The sequence below is a fragment of the Oncorhynchus keta genome, chromosome 1 (genome assembly GCF_023373465.1).
Source record: "Oncorhynchus keta strain PuntledgeMale-10-30-2019 chromosome 1, Oket_V2, whole genome shotgun sequence".
NCBI lineage: Eukaryota > Metazoa > Chordata > Actinopteri > Salmoniformes > Salmonidae > Oncorhynchus > Oncorhynchus keta.
The window spans coordinates 71,889,906-71,910,761 of record NC_068421.1 but is presented as its reverse complement, the minus strand read 5'-3'; the positions used below and the strand labels follow the sequence as shown (position 1 = coordinate 71,910,761).

The following is a 20,856-nucleotide window of genomic DNA, read 5'->3' as shown; positions in this document are numbered from 1 at the left end:
ATGTATGCTGAGGACACCATAAAAGTGTATAACCCAGTTTGATAACAGATTTGTTTGATTATGATGATCCAGATGTAATAGAATCATGTTTCATATGTGAGATATCCTAACTGTCTGATCTGATCTTGGGAAAGTGTGATGACAAACAGTTGTGAATATGAAAGCTCTTACCTGTGACTGTGCTGGGCAGAGTGTTGGCTTTCTTCAGGTGGTCTCGGCGCTCAAAGCAGCCCAGGAGGGTGTCTGGTCTCTTGGCCTCCTCCGGTGTCTGTGATTTGGTAGGGCTGGTGTTTCCACTCCCCTTACCCTCTGAAGGACTAACCAACACACACTGTGAAACACATGTACCTTTTAGCGGACTGTCCCAGTCTCTCCTACTGCCCTGAATGCATTTCTCTCTCTGCATAAGCATAATCATAATGGAATGAAGGTAAGGACAGTAATGTGTGTTAAAGTGCAGTATCATACGCTGTCTTTGTCCTTGGCCTGTTTCTCAGGCAGTTTGGCCTCTCTATTGCTGCGGCGCTCGTCTCGGCTCTGCTGGTGCTCTTTGAAGCCCTTTTGTTTCTGCAGCGCCAGAGTGATCCACGGAGGGCCCGCCTCCTTGTCCTGGACCCGAACACTGTCTAACGAGTGCCTGCTCTGCAGCGATGGCTTCCCCTCTGTAAGTGGTGAGATGAGACAACCATCATACTTGACATCATACACACAAAATCACTCAAGTAATTAAAATGCAGGTGTGACATCCCTACTCGCTTAAAAAAAACAATCCATAAAATCTCTGTCATGGAGATTGGAGCACTAGCAGTACATGCGCTTCCCAAGATGACACTAACCTTTCCTGATGAGCTCCGTTTTCCTGTCAGCCTTCTCCCTCCAGGGCATAGTGATGGAGGGGAAGAAGGACCTCTTCTCCTTGGGCTCCTCCTCCCTCTGACCCCCCTGTCCCTGGCCGTTCCTGTGGAGCTGGGCCACAGCTGAGGTTTCTTCCCTCCTCTCATCTCGCTCCTCATGGCCAGCTGAATCAGACCCCACCCTTGTCCTCTGGACCACTGCATCGCTTGAACCCCCTCTGCCCACCTTGGGGAGTGGAGAGGGGGGAGGGGTGGCAGGTTTAGGAGATGTGCTCGGTCTTTGGTAGAGTGAGGGTTTGGAAGGCTTCTCCTCGCTGTGCATGGAAGGGGTGGGAGACTTGCCTGCCTTGGCCCGGGGCTTTGGAAGAGATACAACCATATGTCCAGGCTTTACCCCGGGAATGCTCTCTCTGAATGGAGACGCAGGGCTGGATCTATCAGAGAAAACTGAGGTGTCAGAGTCAGGGTCAATGGGGGTCAGAGGTGAGGGGACACCGTTGAAGCTGTCACCGGCGCTGTACCTCTTCTTCCTCTTATCTGTCGACTGATCACTGTGGAAGCGGAGAGAGTAGTTGGTCCTCCTCAGCTTGATCCCAAACGGAGAGGGCTGGCCCTGCTCCCTCCCTTCCTCCCGGCCGTCAGAGTCCTCTGATTCTCCTCCCAGGCTCACAGCGTCTGTCACTGACCCCTCATGTCTGGGGGACCACTGGGAAGACCTGGGGACTATGAACGATGGGAGGTCTTTGGCAAACATGCACTCCCCTTCTCCGTCTGCGATCCGGACGGTCTTACCACCCCTGCTCTGGGCTTTGCTGCCTGGGGCTGGTGAGGCTGCAGAGGGAACAGAGGTGCTGGAGGAGGTGTTGGAGAGAGTAGAGGCTGGGCTTCCTCCTTCCTTCTCTTCCGGATTCAACACCTCAGAGTTCCTGCTGGAGTCGGCAAACTTCTTCCTGGCCGGAGTGATGGAGAACTTGGCGCTGGCGGACATGGTCTTCCTGAGGTTGGTATGGGGGAACGGACTCTGGTCCTCACTGCTGGGTCGGCTATGGGGGTCTGGGTATTCCTCATACTTCCCCTCCTCTGCCCCCTTAAATATCTTGCAGCGGATACTGGCCCACTCTGCAAGAACGGCTGCACTGGACTGGTCTGTGGACTCACTGAGGGATTTGGTTTTTCCAGACTTACGTACTGGTGGGGTCTTGCTCTTGGTTGGTGGTGGGGTTCCCATGGCAGCTTTCTTTTCATCTGCCAGACCCAGGAGAGACTTACAAGCGATTTCGTTGATATGGTCCAGGTTGACAGCAGTCCCACATAGCTGGGCACCTGTCACCGGGATGGCTGTGTGGCGGATATACTGAGAGGACAGGAGGGTGGGGGAGTCAGCTCCTCCAAGCGATGAGGCCTTGGCTCTCTCTCTGTGTTCAGTCACAGCGCTCCCCTGCTGACTGGAGGCCGGTATAACAGGTGTTAGGTTGACCTTCTGGAACAGGATCTGCTTCTCCCCAGAGGACCCTTTGACGGTGAACGGCCTCTGTCTCTTCTCCATCTCTCTCCAGCGCAGCTCCTCAGCCCTCCTCTTCCTCTCAGGGTCCGAGCTGCTCGCAGCCGCTTCTGCACACAGCCTCTTCTCCTCCTCCTCCTCCTCCTCCTCCTCCTCCTCCTCCTCATTTTTCTTCCTCTCCTCCTCTGCAAGCAGTTTTCTCTTTTTCTTCATCTGCTTTGTCATTCTCTCCTCCACTTCTGCCTCTTTTAGTCTCTTTTCCTCATCTACACGAAGACGCTCTGCCTCCAGTTCACACTGCTTCCTCTCCTCTTCTTCTTTCCTACTCCTTTCTTCTTCCTCTTTCTCCTCTTCCTCCAGTGTCCTCTCCTTCTCCTCTCGTTGCATAAGCTCCAAATCCTCTCTCATCCATCTTTCTTCTTCTTTCTCTATCCCATCCTCTTCTTCTTTCATCCTCCTCTCCATCTCCGCTCTCTGCCTCCTCTCCTCTTCTTCTTTCATCCTCCTCTCTATCTCCTCTCTCTGCCTCCTCTCCTCTTCTTCTTTCATCCTCCTCTCCATCTCCTCTCTCTGCCTCCTCTCTTCTTCTTCTTTCATCCTCCTCTCCATCTCCTCTCTCTGCCTCCTCTCCTCTTCTTCTTTCATCCTCCTCTCCATATCCTCTCTCTGCCTCCTTTCCTCCTCCTTTTTAAGTATACGTCCCTCCTCTTGTTCGCAACATCGCTCCTCCTCTAACTCACACAGCCGCCACTCCTCTGCTTTCGTCTTTCTATCTTCCTCTTCCTCTCTGTGCCTCTGTTCCACCAGTTCTCTCTTTCTCCTGGACTCCCATCTCTCCTCCTCCTGCAGTTTCTGCTTCTTGGTTTTCTCTGGGGGTGTCTCCTTCTCAGCGTTCCTGTGTTGGCTGTCTGCTGCATCTTTCTCCTCCTGCTGTATTCCAGGGATATCCACCTCTTGCAGATCCTGGAAAAAATATGTATGCTTTATCTCACTATATTCAGTCTACATGACAATTCTATGTATGCACATTCAAACCAAAGAAAGACCACCAACTGTAAGGACCATGACCCCCTCTCACCTGTGTATACCGGTGGTGCTTGCGGGAGATCCTCTGGTTTTTGGGTTTGACAGACAGCTTATGCTTGGCAGCGGTGTTGTCCAGCCGAGGGACAGACTGTGAGACTTCATCCAGGTCGATGGACTCAATGGTGCCGATGGCTGGAAGAACTTGTTTGGACCTGGAAGATTTCACTGGAGTGCTGGGGGCTTCAGCCTGGGGAGCTCTATGGCTCTCACCGGCCTCTTGGTCCTGACTGGCCCCCTGGTTGTCATTGAAACATAACATTTTCATTCTCTTCCTATATTTCCAACAAATATTCTTTGAGTTAATACGGTATCATTATAAACTAACAGTGAACCAAACATTATGCAATTAATGATCTGCTATTACCTTTGGCTCTGTGTCCACTGGCTCAGCCTCCACTTGGGCTAAGACCCTCAGAGGGCTATTGGGCACCTCCTCTTCATCCGAGCTGCCCTCGTCTCCCTCACTCTTCCTCAGAGAGGGGTGCTTCTGGCCAAACTTGATATTCTGTGCTATCTGCCGCTGCATTTTTCACACACACACACACACACACACACACACACACACACACACACACACACACACACACACACACACACACACACACACACACACACACACACACACACACACACACACACACACACACACACACACACACACACACACAGTTAACATTGAAGACAGCAGTAACGTTAAAGTGTCTGTTATCTGGGAGCAACAGTTGACTTTCGAGTACATGGTAATTAGAGTCATCAACCAAGACTGTGAACATACATCTGAATGTGTGTTTAAGGCCCACCTGCAAGTTCCTGACTTTATCGGAGACGTTTTCCTGGGACATGGTTTGTTCTGGGCTGAGCTCCTGTACTGCTTCTTCTGGGATAAACACACTGTCGTGGGAGAGGGCTTGAGACCCAATGGGGTTCAGCTCCCTGCAAAGACATAACGGGAGCTACAGTTACAGCATGCTATTACAGTCAGTCACTCATTAATTCCTGACAAGATGTAGTATCCCTGAGCAAATTCATTTGCACAAACAGAAACCATTTCACACACTCTAAACTCCACCAATTAAAATCTAAAAGTCAGTCAAGCAGTTTATAGACCACATTTCAACTGAACTGCACCCCTTTCTCACCAGACTGAAATTTAGTCGAATCTGCCGACTCGAAAATAGATAACATTGCATGCCAAACAAGAAGCCACATGATAATATATGTGGGATCCACGTTGGGTCTTCGCGGAAATAGTATTAGAGGCTTTCTCTGTGGTCTGGGTGTGGCTTACTGGAAGGGATTAAAGACAATGTGCTCAAGTCCATGCAGTCTAAGTTATTGATAAGACCTGTGTTCAGAGCTTGTTTCATTTTGAGGTGGGGACCTGTACAAGCAATAGGGGGAAAACGGCAATGTAGAGCAACTCAACTGCATTGCATGTCCTCATGACAACATTATGAACAGTGTATAAATGCAACCTGGACTACTGGAGTATTTAATAGTATTAATATCAAACAGAATGCATGGATGTCCTGTTTACCTCAGATGTTGATTGGTCTCCTCATCATCTGAGATGACTACGTTAGACACTTCCCCTGTGGAGAAGCTAGCCTTCAGCTCTGCTGTATTGAGGTCCTGCTCTGCTGCCTTCTTCTTCCTCTTCCCAAACAGGCGTCTGAACGGCTGGAATTTGCCCTGTCGTCGCCTCTCTGCAGGCAGAAAGAGAAATGATAACCAAAGCTACACACTATCACCTTATCGCTCTTTATTATCACATCCGTGGTGGACTGTATAATTACATCTAAATGAGTGGCCCGTAGTGTGAGTGTGTGTGAATCTACACAAAATAACTCCACAGCAGATGAGGTGAAGAGAAAACCTTGGATCGGTTGATAATACTTACCTTGAATAACAGAATGTTCTAAATAAAGTAGGAATAGTCATAAGGACATGGAGGAAAACCAACATTCGAATCATAAAAAGGTGGAATCATTCTGACCTGAGTGGACCATTGGAAGTCATTCAGGAAATCACTCACTCATTGAACGACTGTCTCTCTTTCTCATATGCAAACATACATTTGTTTCACTTGAACAGATACTCAAGGCTACACAGATACTCTTATCCAAAGCAATTTTAGACAGTTCAATACTGTTCATGTTATCTACACACCATGGTGTGCTGTGGACCTTTGAGGCTCCAGGTAGTCTAATTCCACATAGATGTGATTTATCACTGACGTTTGCACATGCTCTTTCATCACATAAATACTCTTCTATCGTGGCTTATGCCAAATTGATTCCTAAATTGTCCCCAAGGAGAGTTATTATACCAACTTCACTATACAAGTACCAACAGCTGTGTCATGTATTGTCATATTATGTCTTGTTCCTGTTCTTTCTCTTCACTCCGTCTCCCTCTGCTGGTCGTATTAGGTTACCTTCTCTTTCTCTCCTCCCCCCAGCTGTTCCTCATCTTCTCTAACTACCTCGTTCACCCTTTTCCCACCTGTTCCCTTTTTCCCTCTGATTAGGTCTTTATTTCTCTCTCTGTTCCTGCTTCTTTCTTTGTCAGATTCTCGTTTGAGTTTCTCATGCCAGAACCAAACTATCGTCTCGTTTGCTTCTACCTTGTCCTGTCGGAATCTGCCTGTTCATCTGATGCTACGTGTGATCAGGTACCTCTGTCCTCTACGACCCGCGCCTACCCAGAGAGACCAGCAGTCTGTCGCTGCTAACCCAGCTATTCTCCTCTGCTGCTAAGAAGGGGGACTCTTCTGTATATATCAGAAGGACTTTTGTTTCATTTGTCGCCCTCTCTGCGGGTTGTCTATTTTTGCCATTATATACATCTGAAGAGGATCTATGTCTTCCCTGTGTTTTTACATTAAAGGACTCTGTTTTTGTTAAACCGCTTTTGGGTCCTCACTCAAGTGCATAACAAGCTGGGTCGTTTGGAGTAGAGTATTCACCACCACAATTACTCATTACAAAATCAACCTTGAAAATCCCAGCTATGTAATCGCATAACCAGAAGTTTACTACAAACACAGAAACAATGGCGGTGAAGCTCATCATGACTGCCTCCTTATCATGACTGTCATGTCTCTTGTGACCTTGTCAGATGGTGTTTCATCTGAGCAGCAACTCAGCTGACCAACATATCTCTTATTAAAGTGTAGGGAGCTCCTAATGCCAACAGTAAGGTTATTATATTTTTGTGTTTTTATTTCCATACGTTTTTTTTTTCCAAATCAGTTTAGTTTCAGTGAGTTTTCAGACCTGATTTTCTAGTTTTTATTTAGTTTAACTTCGTTTTTCGATTTAGTTTCAGTTTTAGGTTTAGTGTTAGGGACAGAAAGCATGAGTGGGAGCCTAGGAGGCATTTGGGTTATATTGTTTTTTGTTTGTTTTTGGGTTGTTACTTTATGCAACTGCACGTAAGGTCAAAGACAGAAGAGAAAGCGAGACATCTCACTGACACATTTCTTTCTGGTCGGGCAGGTATGGCGACTAGGGAGAGTTCACAAAGTAGACCAGAGCCAGCTGTTCCCTCTCTCCTGTGAGCATGTCAGATATTATGGAGGAACTGTGTGTCATGCCCTGATCTGTTTCACCTGTCCTTGTGATTGTCTTCACCCCCTCCAGGTGTCGCCTGAGTTTCCTGTCTCTCTGTGCCAGTTCATCTTGTATGTTAGTCAAGTCAACCAGCATGTTTTTTCCACCATTGGGAGACATCAGGAGTTGCTATAGGGCCTTTTGGAAGGGCTCAGTTCCTTGATGGAACGCCATGACCATGGTATAAAGGCTATTATGGAGCAAACCAGGGAGTTAGCTCAGAGACTGTCTGCCACCTCTGAAAAAAAAAACAATCACCCATTCATTTTTTCCCCTTTCTGTGGTGAGTTTGTACAGCCTATCCCGACTCCCTGTCAACCCTGCTTACCACCTCCAGAGCGATATTCAGGAAATCCTGGTACCTGCTGGGGTTTTCGTTCTCAGTGCTCGCTTATTTTTTGAGCTACAGCCATCTTCGTTTTCTTCAGACCAATCGAAGATAGCGTATATAATTATGCTAATGTCGGGAAGGGCGCTCTCCTGGGCTCCAGCAGTTTGGGAACAAGTATCTGTCATTTGGAGGAATTCATGGCAGAGGTGAGAAGTTTTTGAGTCTCCGGTACCCGGGAGAAAGGCGGCCAGCAAACTGTTTGACTTACGTCAAAACTCCCGTAGTGTGGCAGACTAAGCAGTGGATTTTTGCACGTTGGCCGCCGAGAGTGCCTGGAATCTGGAGTCTCTTTTCGATACTTTTCTGCACGGATTATCTGAGGAGGTAAGGGATGAGTTAGCTGCTCGGGAACTGCCGGTGGACCTCGCCTCTCTTATCGCCTTAACCATTAAAATTGATGGACGCCTAAGGGAACTCAAGAGTGAGAGGAGGTCTGGTCTCTGGCACACTCGTGCACCTGATATGACGTGTTCACCTTTGGAATCTGGAAGTTTCCGAAGGCAGCTTTTCCGAGAAGAGTCGAGGTCACCCGAGCTCTCTCGTGAATCTACGACAGGTGAGTTGGATACTCCTGACTGGGAGTTCCCTAATTCCCATCACCTGCACACTCCTTTTTGCTCTTGTGCTGTGGGGAGACCAATCTAAGTCTCTCTGGGTGCTCATTGACTCTGGGGCTGATAAATGACTTATGGATGCCACGATAGCTTCGGAGCTTGGTATTCCGACTCAGCCTCTCTCTGTGCCCATGGTTGCTAGGGCGCTGGACGGTCGCTCTATAGGTCACCCATAATAGTGTGCCCGTTCAATTACGGGTTTCTGGTAACGACAGTGAGACAATACAGTTCCTCCTCATTGCATCTCCCATGTTCTGGTTGTTTTAGGATTATCCTGGCTCCAACAGCACAATCCTGTGATTGACTGGACCACAAGCTCCATCCTGGGTTGGAACATATTTTGCCATTGTCACTGCCTTCAAGCAGCACAGCCTTCCCCTAGTCGTCTTCTCAGGAGGTTAACAAGACGTTGGATTTCTTTGTTTTCCCCACGGAATACCATGATCTCCTGGAAGTGTTTAGCAAGGCATGTGCTACTTCCCTTCCCCCCGCACCGTCCTTATGATTGTGCCATTGATCTTCTCCCAGGCACTACACCACCTCGGGGTTGGTTGTACTCTCTGTCCGAACCAGAGACCATTGCTATGGAGGAGTACATAGTCTCTGGCCACTGGGGCCGTCCGTCCTTCTACATCTCCTGCCGGCGCAGGGTTTTTCTTTGTAGAGAAGAAAGACAAGACCCTGCGCCCGTGCATTGACTACCGGGGGCTTAATGATATCACTGTCAAAAATCGTTACCCCCTACCGCTCCTCTCATCAGCGTTTGAACATCTTCAGGGGGCTACCATGTTTTCCAAGTTGGACCTTCGGAATGCTTACCAACTGGTTTGAATATGCGAGGGGGATGAGTGGAAAGACAGCCTTCAACACAGCCAGTGGACACTATGAGTACCAGATCATGCCATTTGGACTCACCAATGCCCCCGCTGTCTTCCAGGCTTTGGTCAATGATGTGCTTCTGGACATGCTAAACTGGTTTGTGTTTGTCTACGTGGACGACATCCTGTTTTTTTCCCGATCTGCCCAAGAACATGTAATCCATGTCAGACAGGTCCTTCAGCGCATCCTGGAAAACCAATTGTTCGTGAAAGCAGAGAAGTGTGAGTTCCACCTCTCTTCTATCCCCTTTCTGGGATATGTCATTGCTGAGGGCAATGTTCAGATGGATCCTGGTAAGGTGAATGCAGTGGTGGATTGGCCTCAAACAACGTCCAGGGTGCAGCTGCAAAGGTTTCTTGGTTTTGCAAACTTCTACCGCAGTTTCATTCGTGATTACAGCACCCTGGTGGGCCCCCCTGTCGGCACTCACCTCCCCCAAGGTACTGTTCAAATGGTCTCCAGCTGTCGACAAAGCCTTTGTGGAACTGAAGCATCGGTTCACAACAGCACCCATCCTCATCCATCCGGACCCCTCGCATCAATTTGTGTTGGAAGTGGATGCTTCGGATGTTGGAGTGGGGGCCAGCCTGTCCCAGCGATCTGTCCAGGACCAGAAGCTTCATCCCTGTGCCTTCCTGTCCCATCGTCTCAATCTTGTTGAGAGGAACTGCTGTCCGGTCCTCTGGCAGTCTCTATGGGGGTGCCACAGGGTTCAATTCTCGGGCCGAATCTTTTCTCTGTATATATCAATGATGTTGGTCTTGCTGCGGGCGATTCCCTGATCCACGTCTACGCAGACGACACCATTCTATATACTTTCGGCCCGTCATTGGACACTGTGCTATCTAACCTCCAAACGAGCTTCAATGCCATACAACACTCCTTCCGTGGCCTCCAACTGCTCTTAAACGCTAGTAAAACCAAATGCATGCTTTTCAACCGATCGCTGCCTGCACCCGCCTGCCCGACTAGCATCACCACACTGGATGGTTCCGACCTTGAATATGTGGACAACTATAAGTACCTAGGTGTCTGGCTAGACTGCAAACTCTCCTTCCAGACCCATATCAAACATCTCCAATCGAAAATCAAATTAAGAGTCGGCTTTCTATTCCGCAACAAAGCCTCCTTCACTCACGCTGCCAAGCTTACCCTAGTAAAACTGACTATCCTACCGATCCTCGACTTCGGCGATGTCATCTACAAAATCGCTTCCAACACTCTACTCAGCAAACTGGATGCAGTTTATCACAGTGCCATCCGTTTTGTCATTAAAGCACCTTATACTACCCACCACTGCGACTTGTATGCTCTAGTCGGCTGGCCCTCGCTACATATTCGTCGCCAGACCCACTGGCTCCAGGTCATCTACAAGGCCATGCTAGGTAAAGCTCCGCCTTATCTCAGTTCACTGGTCACGATGGCTACACCCATCCGTAGCACGCGCTCCAGCAGGTGTATCTCACTGATCATCCCTAAAGCCAACACCTCATTCGGCCGCCTTTCGCTCCAGTACTCTGCTGCCTGTGACTGGAACGAATTGCAAAAATCGCTGAAGTTGGAGACTTTTATCTCCCTCACCAACTTCAAACATCAGCTATCTGAGCAGCTAACCGATCGCTGCAGCTGTACATAACCTATTGGTAAATAGCCCACCCATTTTCACCTACCTCATCCCCACAGTTTTTATTTATTTACTTTTCTGCTCTTTTGCACACCAATATCTCTACCTGTACATGATAATTTATCACTCCAGTGTTAATCTGCAATATTGTAATTATTTGCCAACCTCCTCATGCCTTTTGCACACATTGTATATAGACTCCCCTTTTTTTCTACTGTGTTATTGACTTGTTAATTGTTTACTCCATGTGTAACTCTGTGTTGTCTGTTCACACTGCTATGCTTTATCTTGGCCAGGTCGCAGTTGCAAATGAGAACTTGTTCTCAACTAGCCTACCTGGTTAAATAAAGGTGAAATACATTTTTTTTTTAAACTATGATGTTGGCAACCGAGAACTCCTGGCGGTGAAGATGGCGTTGGAGGAGTGGAGGCACTGGCTGGTAGGAGCAGAACAGCCATTCCTGGTCTGTACCAACCATAAAAACTTGGAATATCTCCGTTCAGCCAAGCGCCTTAACTCAAGGCAGGTCCGGTGGGCCCTCCTGTTAACCAGATTCAACTTGACCATTTCCTACCGTCCTGGGTCTAAAAATATGAAGGCTGATGCTCTCTCCCGCCTATACAGTTCCTCTACCACACCCTCAACTTCCAAAACCATTCTCCCTACCTCATGCCTTGCTGCCACTGTGGATTGGAGTATTGAGAACCTGGTTTGCGAGGCGCAACGCTCCCAACCTGGACCTGAAGGGGGCTCGGCTAACCAGCTGTTTGTCCCTAACCCATTCCGGTCCCGGGTCCTAGAATGGGCTCATTGCTCCAGGCTGACCTGTCACCCAGGGTCCCATCGTACACTAGCCTTCCTTCGACAACGTTTCTGCCCCGCTTATGGTGCAGCATGTCTTCCGGATCCATGGACTCCCGGTAGACATGGTCTCCGATTGCGGTCCACCGCTGTCTACGTAACTGGAGAAGAGCCAGGGTGGCTATTCTCAAGACCAACTCTAGGTATCATCGTCAAGAGGACCGTCGCCGAACCCCAGCTCCCAGCTACCGCAATGGACAGAGGGTATGGCTTTCCACTTGGGATCTGCCCCTTCGGGTAGAGTCCTGCAAGCGGTCTCCACAGTTCATTGGTCCTTTTTCCATCTCCAGAGTCCTGAGTTCCACTGCTGTCCGTCTTGTGTCTAGAATTAAGCCTGTGTCTCACTGTCATTTGTCTGCTGTCTCCAGGCCCATCCTTCCCACCGGGTTATCGGTAATGATTACATTACAAGAGCAAAATATAATTTTGTTAGTATTGGCTATGTGATTTATTGACCAATAACCAGGTGTGAAATATTGTATCAGTAAATTACTGTCAAAAACATAAATCATAGCTACCTGCTACACAACCCTGGCCGATGCAACCCCCTTCACTAGCAGACACTGACAGGGCATTATTTCAGTTGGTAGTGATTGAGTATTGACAACCAAGCAGTTTCCATGCCACAGAGCTGAACTGGAGACAAGAGGACCTTTGCTTCCTATCTTTATTTCCTCATTATCTTTCCTTGCCAGTCAGTTATACACTCCCAGTCATATAAGATACACATTTCCGTGTCTAAAATATAACGTCTCACAGTTGTCTCTCAGGGATCTCCTGACTGCTGTTGAAATGATGGGGAAATCAGTGTAGATATGCTATCCATAGATATTATATTGTTACTGTATCTCAAGAGTGGAAGGAGCAGTGCTTGACTTGGGCAGGAGCTCACTGGCGCTGAGTACACCTCAAATGTTCTACTGCTTGACCTCCTGTTCCTCTTATAGATTTTTAGCTAAAAAGTATTGCGGAGCTCCTGCACCTAAATATAAGCAGTACCGGTACCCAAAATGAGTACCGGCCCCTATTTCCATCCAAGTCAAGAACTGGGAAGGAGGTTATCACTTCTCCCACTAAAATGCTTTTCTATCCTCACTGAGTGTCCTAGTTGAAAACTACACTGCTCAAAAAAATAAAGGGAACACTAAAATAACACATCCTAGATCTGAATGAATGAAATATTCTTATTAAATACTTTTTTCTTTACATAGTTGAATGTGCTGACAACAAAATCACACAAAAATGATCAATGGAAATCAAATGTATCATCCCATGGAGGTCTGGATTTGGAGTCACACTCAAAATTAAAGTGGAAAACCACACTACAGGCTGATCCAACTAGGCTTGATTACCAACAACGACGAGACGGCCTACAGGGAGGAGGTGAGGGCCCTCAGAGTGTGGTGTCAGGAAAATAACCTCACACTCAACGTCAACAAAACAAAGGAGATGATTGTGGACTTCAGGAAACAGCAGAGGGAGCACCCCCCTATCCACATCGATGGGACAGTAGTGGAGAGGGTAGTAAGTTTTAAGTTCTGTCAGGATTTGGCCAGGGTTGTTCCGGTTTTTGGTCACTAGATGCCCCCATTGTGCCTTTTGACCTTTTGTTTTCCCTTGATCCCCATTATTATTTGCACCTGTGCCTCGTTTCCCCTGATTGTATTTAAACCCTTTGTTTTCCTCTGTTCTTTGCTCTGTGTTTGTATGTTAGCACCCAGCCCTAGTACTCTGAGAACTCTTGTTGATCCCGGTGGACTCTCTTGTGGAATTCTGTTTTTTGTTCTTGTTTGTTTGTTTTTTGAGTATCTTTTGAGGCTTTTTGTGCTTTACCTTCCACCTTGTGGATTTACCTTTTTTTGTCTTGGAGGATTACCTTTGTTCTTGTAGGATTCCTTTTGAGGTTGTGGAGTTACATGTTTTCCTGAAGAACTTCACTTTTTACTTCATTAAATACACCGTCTCAAGTACTGCTGTGTCTGCCTCATCTTCTGGGTTCTGCCGACTATTCGTGGCTCAGTTGGTTAAGTGACTGTTTCTCACTCCGGAGACCCGGGTTCATAACCGGGTCCTGACAAAAACACAAAGCCAAAAATGAACCCAGAGGCAGCCAGTTCCCAGGACCTTGTTGCCATGCTGTCCCACCACCAGGAGACTGTCCAACGCCACGAAGCCGCCCTGGTTCAGCAAGAGGCCTTAATGGCTAGACATTCTCATCTTCTGTCGGAGATGCTGACTTCCATAAAGCAGATATCTCATCGACTTACCCCGGCAACAGTTCCCGTCCCAGTACCTCAGATTCACGTACCCATGGCAGTTAACCCTCTGGCTGAACCTCGTCTTCCACCTCCCCAACAGTTCTCAGGTGATCCAAGTGCTTGTAAAGGGGTTCTCACCCAATGTTCTCTCTCTTTCGAGCTGCAACCCTCGTCGTTCCCCACCGACCGGTCTAAGATCGCATATATCATCACCCTGCTGTCGGAAAAAGCCCTGGCCTGGGCTACTGCTGTGTGGGATGCCCATAGTTCCTGCTGTGCCAGCTACTCTGCCTTTGCTGAGGAATTCAAACGAGTGTTTCAAGGCCCAAGCAGTGGTCCTGACTCAGCCAAACAGCACCTGACTCTCCACCAAGGTCGGCGCAGCGTGACGGACTATGCCATCCAGTTCCGCACGGTGGCAGCAGCGAGTGGCTGGAACAACGAGGCGCTCACGGTGTGCTTTCTGAAAGGCCTTTCCGACACTATCCAAGATGAACTGGCCACTCGGGAACCACCGGACAATCTCGAGTCCCTGATCAAGTTGGCCTCACGCATTGACCAGCGTCTGAGAGAGAGAGAACTCAACCGTAGACCTCTAGCCCCTATCAGTCCCAGCTCCGAGTCCCCATCTATATCCTCGCTGGCTCCACCGGAACCCATGCAGATTGGACGCATCTCCCAGGCTGAGAGAGACCGCCGGATGAGGGAGCGACGCTGTCTATATTGCGGCAAACCGGGCCATTTCCGTTCCACATGTCCCGGGCTCCAGGGAAACGCTCTGTCCTGTACAGACCGGGGGAACTGTAACGGGAAACATACCTCCTCCCATCCGTCCAACTCCCATCTGCTCATTCCAGTCACCCTTTCCTGGGACAACCACAAGCTTCACCTTCAAGCCTTGGTAGACTCTGGAGCCGCAGGTAACTTCATGGATGGTGTCTGGGCGAAGGAGAATGGCGTTCCTCTGAACCTCTAAGTGACCCCATGAGGGTTACTACATTGGATGGAAGCCCTTTGGGATCTGGACTTGTCACTCATGTCACTACCTCCTTGCGACTTTCAGTTTCACAACACCAGGAATTGATGAACTTTCATTTGATCTCCTGTTCCGAGTTCCCTCTCGTCCTTGGATACCCCTGGCTTCACAGCCATAACCTTCACATCGACTGGTCTGTGGGCACTATCAAGCAGTGGGGTCCTACGTGCCAAGCTACTTGTATTTTCCCGAATTCCCCGAGTTCTACTCCCGAGTCTTTAGAATCCATCGACCTGACCCGAGTTCCCGAGTGTTACCATGACCTCAAACTGGTATTTAGCAAACAGAGGGCCACCATGCTACCACCCCATAGACCTTATGATTGCCCCATCGAACTGTTTCCGGGCACTTGCCCCCCCAGGGGTCGGATCTTTTCCCTATCTCCACCCGAACGAGCTGTTATGGATACCTACATCAAGGACGCTCTGGAAGCAGGCCTCATGCGTCCATCCACCTCCCCGCGGGAGCAGGGTTTTTCTTTGTGGCCAAGAAAGACGGTGGATTACATCCTTGCATCGACTACCGGGGACTCAATGCCATAACCGTCCGTAACCGTTACCCGCTACCCCTTATGGCCACAGCCTTCGAGCTGCTCCAGGAAGCAGTTGTTTTCACTAAGCTTGACCTGCGGAACGCATACCATCTTGTGCGGATCAGACCTGGTGACGAGTGGAAGACCGCTTTCAACACGCCTACTGGTCACTATGAATACTTGGTGATGCCCTTCGGCCTGACCAACGCCCCAGCGGTGTTCCAAGCGCTCATAAACGATGTGCTTAGGGATATGCTTAACATATTTGTGTTTGTTTACTTGGATGACATCCTCATCTTTTCGAGCTCTCTTCAAGAACACACTAAGCATGTCAGACAAGTACTCAAACGCCTCCTAGACAGCCATCTGTACGTTAAGCCGGAAAAATGTGAATTCCATTCATCCCGAGTACAATTCCTGGGATTTGTAGTGGAACCCGGTCGAGTCCAAATGGACCCCAGGAAGGTAGGGGCGGTAGCGGATTGGCCCACCCCAAATCCGTTAAGGAAGTTCAGCGTTTCCTGGGCTTCACTAACTTTTACAGCAAGTTCATCAAGAACTTCAGCTTGGTGGCAGCCCCTCTCTCAGCTTTAACCAAGGGTGGCAATGCAAGGTTTTTGTGGGGAAGAGAAGCTGAGACGGCCTTCCAAGGACTCAAGCAGCGCGTCCTCTCTGCTCCCATCCTGATACTACCGACTATGGATGAACCGTTTGTGGTGGAGGTAGACGCCTCAGAGGTTGGTGTTGGAGCTATCCTGTCTCAGAGGGGTGAAGAGAAGAAGCTTCATCCGTGCGCTTTCTTCTCACACCGGCTTACCCTGGCTGAGAGGAACTACGATGTGGGGGATCGTGAACTCCTAGCGGTTAAGATGGCATTGAAGGAATGGAGACACTGGCTCGAGGGGGCTTCTCACCCGTTTCAAGTGCTTACGGACCACAAAAATCTGGAGTATATCCAGCAGGCGAAGCGGTTGAACTCTAGACAAGCTAGATGGTCTCTTTTCTTCAATCGATTCCAGTTTATCCTCACCTATCGGCCCCAGGTCGAAGAATCTCAAACCGGATGCCCTGTCCCGAGTCTACACTCCTGCCATTCGAGATGACACGGACATGCCTGTCCTTCCTGCTGCTAAGATCGTGGCTCCGATCTCGTGGCAAGTTGAGGATACCGTGAGACGAGCTCAAGCTATTGAACCGGACCCGAAAGGAGGTCCTGCCAATCGGTTGTTTGTCCCCAAGGCAGTGAGGACTCAGGTCCTTCTGTGGGGGCACTCCTCTCGCCTCACCTGTCACCCGGGCGTAGGTCGCACCTTGGAGTTCATCCAGCGTAAGTTCTGGTGGCCTACCATAAGAAAAGACGTTGCCACTTTCGTCAATGCCTGCCCCGTGTGCTGCCAGGGCAAATCTTCTCACCTCCGCCCGCAAGGACTCCTTCACCCTTTACCTATTCCCCACAGACCCTGGTCCCATATCTCGTTGGACTTCATTACTGGCCTTCCTCCATCCCATGGCAATACTACTATCCTAGTCATTATCGACAGGTTTTCAAAGGCGGCCAGGTTCGTTCCTCTGACTAAGTTACCTTCTGCCAAGGAAACGGCTGAGTTGGTAATTAATCATGTGTTCCGAGTCTTCGGCATTCCTCAAGATATGGTTTCTGACATAGGTCCCCAGTTCGCCTCTAGGTTATGGAAGGCCTTCTGCCAACTCATGGGGGCTTCTGCCAGTCTATCTTCAGGGTACCATCCGGAGTCCAACGGCCAAACTGAGAGGATGAATCAAGAGCTGGAAACCACCCTCCGATGTATGACTCGTAACAACCCGTCCACATGGTCGTCCTTCATTGTTTGGGCCGAATACGCGCACAACACCTTGCGCTCCTCCTCCACTGGTATGTCCCCGCACGAGTGTCAGTTTGGCTATGCCCCTCCATTGTTCCCGGACCAGGAGGCAGAAGTCAGAGTGCCTTCAGCCTTGAAGTTCGTCAGACGCTGTCGGCTTATGTGGAGGAAGACCCGTCTTAATCTTATGCGTTCCTCACAGAGGTACCAACAACAAGCCAACAGACGTCGCCGTCCCGGGCCTACCCTGCGCCCGGCCAGAGAGTCTGGCTCTCCACAAGAGACTTACCACTACGGGTGGAGTCTCGCAAGCTGTCCCAAAAATACATCGGTCCCTTTAAGGTTGCCAGGAGAGTTAACCCAGTTTCTTATCGCCTACACTTACCCAGATCCCTTAAGATTAATCCCACATTTCACATTTCCTTATTAAAACCTGTTGTTTTTTTCTCCCCTTGTCCCGCAGACAGACCTCCCCTCCTCCTCGTGTCATTGGAGGCCAGCCGGCTTATACCGTCCATCGGATACTGGATTCCCGCCGGGTGCAGCGGTCCTGGCAGTATCTGGTGGACTGGGAAGGCTACGGTCCCGAGGAGCGCTCCTGGGTTCCTGCCAAAGACATGGGTTCCTGCCAAAGACATACTGGACCCTGACCTCATTCGTCAGTTCAGGGCCCTCCACCCTGAGAGAGCTGGTAGGAATGTCAGGAGCCGTTCCTAGGGGGGGGGGGTTCTGTCAGGATTTGGCCAGGGTTGTTCCGGTTTTTGGTCAATAGATGCCCCCATTGTGCCTTTTGACCTTTTGTTTTCCCTTGATCCCCATTATTATTTGCACCTGTGCCTCGTTTCCCCTGATTGTATTTAAACCCTTTGTTTTCCTCTGTTCTTTGCTCTGTGTTTGTATGTTAGCACCCAGCCCTAGTACTCTGAGAACTCTTGTTGATCCCGGTGGACTCTCTTGTGGAATTCTGTTTTTTGTTCTTGTTTGTTTGTTTTTTTTTAGTATCTTTTGAGGCTTTTTGTGCTTTACCTTCCACCTTGTGGATTTACCTTTTTTGTCTTGGAGGATTACCTTTGTTCTTGTAGGATTCCTTTTGAGGTTGTGGAGTTACATGTTTTCCTGAAGAACTTCACTTTTTACTTCATTAAATACACCGTCTCAAGTACTGCTGTGTCTGCCTCATCTTCTGGGTTCTGCCGACTGTTCGTGGCTCAGTTGGTTAAGTGACTGTTTCTCACTCTGGAGACCCGGGTTCATAACCGGGTCCTGACAAGTTCCTCAGCGTACACATCATGAACAAACTGAATTGGTCCACCCACACAGACAGCGTTGTGAAGAAGGCGCAGCAGCGCCTCTTCAACCTTAGGAGGCTGAAGAAATTCGGCTTGTCACCAAAAGAACTCACAAACTTCTACAGATGCACGATCGAGAGCATCCTGTCGGGCTGTATCACCGCCTGGTATGGCAACTGCTCTGCCCACAACCGTAAGGCTCTCCAGAGGGTAGTGAGGTCTGCACAGCGCATCACCGGAGGCAAACTACCTGCCCTCCAGGACACCTACACCACCCGATGTCACAAGAAGGCCATAAAGATCATCAAGGACAACAACCACCCGAGCCACTGCCTGTTCACCCCGCTATCATCCAGAAGGCGAGGTCAGTACAGGTGCATCGAAACAGGGACCGAGAGACTGAAAAACAGCTTCTATCTCAAGGCCATCAGACCTATTAAACAGCCACCACTAACATTGAGTGGCTGCTGCCAACATACTGACTCAACTCCAGCCACTTTAATAATGGAAATTGATGGAAATTGATGGAAAAAATGTATCACTAGCCACTTTAAACAATGCCACTTAATATAATGTTTACATACCCTACATTACTCATCTCATATGTATATACTGTACTCTATACCATCTACTGCATCTTGCCATCTTTATGCCAACCACTTTAAACTATACCATCACATTACTCATCTCATATGTATATACTTACTATGTACATATTCTTTATCACCATTCATACACTTTATGTACATATGTAAACCTGTAAAGTAGTAGTTGTGGAATTGTTAGGTTAGATTACTCGTTGGTTATTAGTACATAATCAGAACTAGAAGCACAAGCATTTCGCTACACTCGCATTAATATCTGCTAACCATGTGTATGTGACAAATAACATTTGTTTTGATTTGAAAATGGTCAAAGACCCCAGCCATAGACTGTTCTCTCGACTACCGCATGGCAAGCGGTACCGGAGTGCCAAGTCTAGGACAAAAAGGCATCTCAACAGTTTTTACCCCCAAGCCATAAGACTCCTAAACAGGTAACCAGATGGTTACCCAGACTATTTGCATTGTGTGTCACCCCCCAACCCCTCTTTTACGCTGCTGCTACTCTTTGTTTATCATATATGCATAGTCACTTTAACTATACATTCATGTACATACTAGCTCAATTGGCCCAACCGACCAGTGCTCCCGCACGTTGGCTAACCGGGCTATCTTCATTGTGACCCACCACCCGCCAACCCCTCTTTTTACGCTACTGCTACCCTCTGTTCATCATATATGCATAGTCACTTTAACCATACCTACATGTACATACTACCTCAATAAGCCTGACTAACCGGTGTCTGTATATAGCCTTTCTACTGTTATTTTCAAATGTCTTTTTACTGTTGTTTAATTTCTTTACTTACCCCCTGACACACACACACCTTTATTTCGCACAATTGGTTAGAGCCTGTAAGTAAGCATTTCACTGTAAGGTGTATTTGGCGCACGTGACAATAATACACTTTGATTTGACTGTTTCTCCCTCTGGGGAAGTACTGAGTGTTCTACTGTGGTTGATGCCCTATTTTTCCCAGCATTAGGGCCTGTCCTGCACTGCCTCTGCTCTGTTTCGCTGGCTGGCCCATACTACACTGCTTCTGCTCTGTTTCACTGGCTGGCCCATACTGCACTCACTGCCCCTGGCGTGCTCACACACTCATGCATGGGGCAGCAGATATCCTAGTGGTTAGATTGTTGGGCCTGTAACCTAAAGGTTGTTAGATCGAATCCCCAAGCTGACAAGGTAAAAATCTGTTGTTCTGCCCCTGAACAAGGCAGTTAACCCACTGTTCCTAGGCTGTTGTAATTAAGAATGTGTTCTTAACTGTTAAATAAAGTTTAAAAAATGAAACCAGAAAGGACATGTTTTCAGCAGAGTAGAACTACCAGTAGCATTCCACACGTCTACTTTAGGGTTAAGTCTGAATGGTCAGCATGAAACATAATTGACTACATAGTAAAGCTATTATTACTCTCTACTATCAACACAGACCTATATTTTGAACTATAGTCTAACATCACATCGGGCTGTCTGTAAATGCAGAAAGGAAATGCTTCAAGCCTAAGCCTCGAGTGAAGAGATATGGGCTCAGGCTGTGTATTGATTTATGTAGGTCCATATTCAGAGTTGTTAACTAAAACTATTCCACTGATCAATTTCAGTTATTTACTTTAGCTTGGATAATCAATCATCTACAGTGCTGCTCGCTGTCCTGATACGTTGCTTTATTTCCTTTAGTTTTTGTCCTTTCAATTACATCCTTTCAGAATGTATTAATTCACCATAGGAAAGTAGATATCAATAGGTGATAAACGTAGGTACAGAGTGCAGAAATCACACACAGGGTCACACAGAGGCCTTAAACCATCAATCTAAGATACGCCCTGTAAGCTTTTGATATCAGTTACTGTACAACCCATCACTGCA

General features: G+C 48.3%; 1 protein-coding gene across 1 annotated transcript in view; it reads right to left on the bottom strand.

Annotated features, from left to right (window-relative positions):
* Positions 1-20,856, bottom strand: part of LOC118392626 (capping protein inhibiting regulator of actin dynamics-like) — a 41,724-nt gene that overhangs the window by 1,763 nt on the left and 19,105 nt on the right. Inside the window, exons 2-8 of the mRNA XM_052460302.1 lie at positions 4,979-5,147; positions 4,242-4,374; positions 3,806-3,961; positions 3,434-3,676; positions 837-3,318; positions 469-662; positions 172-331 (exon numbers count right to left, since the gene is read on the bottom strand). Coding sequence (XP_052316262.1) covers positions 172-331; positions 469-662; positions 837-3,318; positions 3,434-3,676; positions 3,806-3,961; positions 4,242-4,283 — 3,277 coding nt within the window. The 5' untranslated portion in view covers positions 4,284-4,374; positions 4,979-5,147. The remainder of the gene's footprint in view (positions 1-171; positions 332-468; positions 663-836; positions 3,319-3,433; positions 3,677-3,805; positions 3,962-4,241; positions 4,375-4,978; positions 5,148-20,856) is intronic.